Source organism: Helianthus annuus, chromosome 3, assembly GCF_002127325.2.
Source record: "Helianthus annuus cultivar XRQ/B chromosome 3, HanXRQr2.0-SUNRISE, whole genome shotgun sequence".
NCBI lineage: Eukaryota > Viridiplantae > Streptophyta > Magnoliopsida > Asterales > Asteraceae > Helianthus > Helianthus annuus.
This window is the reverse complement of record NC_035435.2, coordinates 166,550,833-166,553,328: the sequence shown is the minus strand read 5'-3', so window position 1 is coordinate 166,553,328 and position 2,496 is coordinate 166,550,833. Positions and strand designations below refer to the sequence as shown.

The 2,496-nt window shown below is 34.4% G+C and overlaps 1 protein-coding gene across 1 annotated transcript; it reads left to right on the top strand.

The window, feature by feature from the left end:
* Nucleotides 1-519: 519 nt before the first annotated feature.
* On the top strand, nucleotides 520-1,442 carry LOC110932489 (blue copper protein 1b). The gene is made up of 2 exons (XM_022175819.2): nucleotides 520-704; nucleotides 989-1,442. The coding sequence occupies exons 1-2, from the start codon at nucleotides 539-541 to the stop codon at nucleotides 1,312-1,314; spliced, it is 492 nt and encodes a 163-aa protein (XP_022031511.1). The 5' UTR covers nucleotides 520-538; the 3' UTR covers nucleotides 1,315-1,442.
* Nucleotides 1,443-2,496: the final 1,054 nt, after the last annotated feature.

Sequence of the window (2,496 nt, the reverse complement as noted above, 5' to 3'; positions counted from 1 at the left end):
TACACATGATCTAAGGGGCATGTGTCTCTATCAAGTATGCTAGCTAGCCCCACATGGCTTGTTTATACTTGTAAGTTTAGTAAGTTTAATATATAAATTTCGTGAGCAATTTTTTTTTAAATGAGCTTTAATTTAGACTTGAACTTATCTAACTTTAACTTGATTCGAGCTTTGACCAAGCTGATCTTAAATGGTTTAGGAGCGACTTGATTAGTTTAGACACGTGTTAGAAAATAAATATCACCCTAAATAGATTATCCGATTACCGTTATTTTGTTTAAGTAATTAGTTTATAGCATAAAAATAGTAATTAAAATAACATTTTTTAGTGTTTGTGTGGCAATCAAACACACAATTAAGACCAAATCCACAATGCCATTGCCGTCTACCGCCGGTACCCTACCAGCTTGCACTTCTATGTTAACTCGAAAATTGTATAAATAGTCAGCAATTGTGTAGCTATTATTTCATCTTCTTTAAGTATTTATTTAGTTTTCTCTGAGTTTTTAACAGAAATATTGCCCAAATTTATTTCAAAATGGCCACATCCCGTTTGAACATTTTCTTCATGGCTACAATTTTTGTTCTCGTGACTTCAATTGCTGCGAAGGAATACGTTGTGGGGGATGAAAATGGTTGGAAACTCGACTTTGATTATCAAAATTGGGCCAAGGATAAAGTTTTCTACGTCGGAGATACCCTTGGTATGTTATATATATCCCCGTCATTTTATTTAGATTTCTACTACAAAACTGGGTATTTGCAACGATCAATTTGGTCACAAACCGGTAACAAAAAGCTTCGCAAAATCTGTTTTGCGACCGGTTTTAGCAACTAAAAAACCACTTTGTTTGTACCTGTGACTTGGATGCGGTCGCTACTTTTGTAACACTTTTAAATTCTGTCGCAAACTTTGCGACCGAAAACGTACATCTCCCATTCGCAAGTCGTTTAATAAATGTAATCCTGTACAATTCTCTTGATGCAGTTTTCAACTATGCGGCTGGTGTTCACAATGTTGCGAAAGTCAACGGCACCGGTTTCCAACAATGTAGCACTTCAGCTTCCAATGGAATCATGACAAGTGGACAGGATGTTGTTCCCCTACAAACCCCTGGAAGGAAATGGTACATTTGTGGTGTCGGAAAGCATTGCGAATTGAGAAACATGAAGCTTGTCATCACTGTTCTACCTCAAACATGGGCTCCGGCTCCAAGCCCAATGGCGACATCTACATCTGGCAAATTGGCAGTACCAACTATCTATGGATTTGTAGTTGCATTATTCGGCAGCCTGCTATTGCTATTGGTTTGAAGAATGTAACGTTTTATGTTTTCCAACGTTATTGGTTATATATTGAGATGTATGTTTATTCAAATGTTGTATCCGTTTGAAGATGGTTGCTATACCTAATATATGAAGAAGAATTCTTTCTTAATTAATCATTTGGTTCAGTGGTTCCTATCCTACAAAACTACGAAAATGTTACAAAATGCATCACAACAATGGTAGTTCTTAAATCAGTCACTAAATTGGCCTCTCAACATTAGCACCAATGGTCGCAAATAGAACTTGTCACTAAATTGACGTATTTTTTTCTATTTTTTTTTTCTTCTGAATTTGCTAATCAATAAGTTTTATATGACTAGTAAATGGAAAGCTGCGTGTTGCGGCGGCAACGTTAAACAATGAAAAAATGATGTCGAAACGTTAACACCATCCTGCACATTGGGGAGAGCGTTCAAATCAGTATAAGAAACAAAGTCTTGATGTATACCAACATGATGCGACGGGAGCGATGATATTGTTTGAAACTTTATATAAAAAGGGACAAATCATTGAGATAATTCACGATATCGCAATTTAAAAAAAAAAGTTACTTTTCTAAAGTCCAGAGGTAGTAGAAAAGGAAAAGAAAAGAAGAAGTTTATTAAAGTTTAGGGGATGTATGATAAATTTATTAAAGTTTAAGGTAGGAATTATAAGAAAAAAATTGCTTTAAAAGACAAAATAGGGGTTACATGATAACCTTATTGTAGTTTAGGGTTAGAAGTGTATATTGGTTAAAGAAAAAGAAAAAAATATGTTGATTAAAGTATAGGGGTGTAAACGAACATTTTTTGGGTGCTTCTATTTACACCCAAATTTTTTTAGGGTACTAATAATCCCACATGTTAAAATCTTATTCTAACATGGTGTATACAAGCCGTGTGTTGATTTTAGTGTGGTCGTATTTCTATTTTACGATGCTTTTATACGGGTCGTATAGACGTATACGGCCCGTTTTTTTACTATTTATGTGATTAGATGTTAGATTCCTCGATATTCGTGCGAGTTATTTGATTCGACGTTAGATTTCTCGATTCGTGTGTTAATCATTTGAAACGATGTAATATTCCGTAAAAACCTCTATATAAACGACACTAATTTCATTCATTTTCATTCAACTTCTATTAGTTTCTTCTATATCTCTCTGTATTCAAATTATTTACGCCA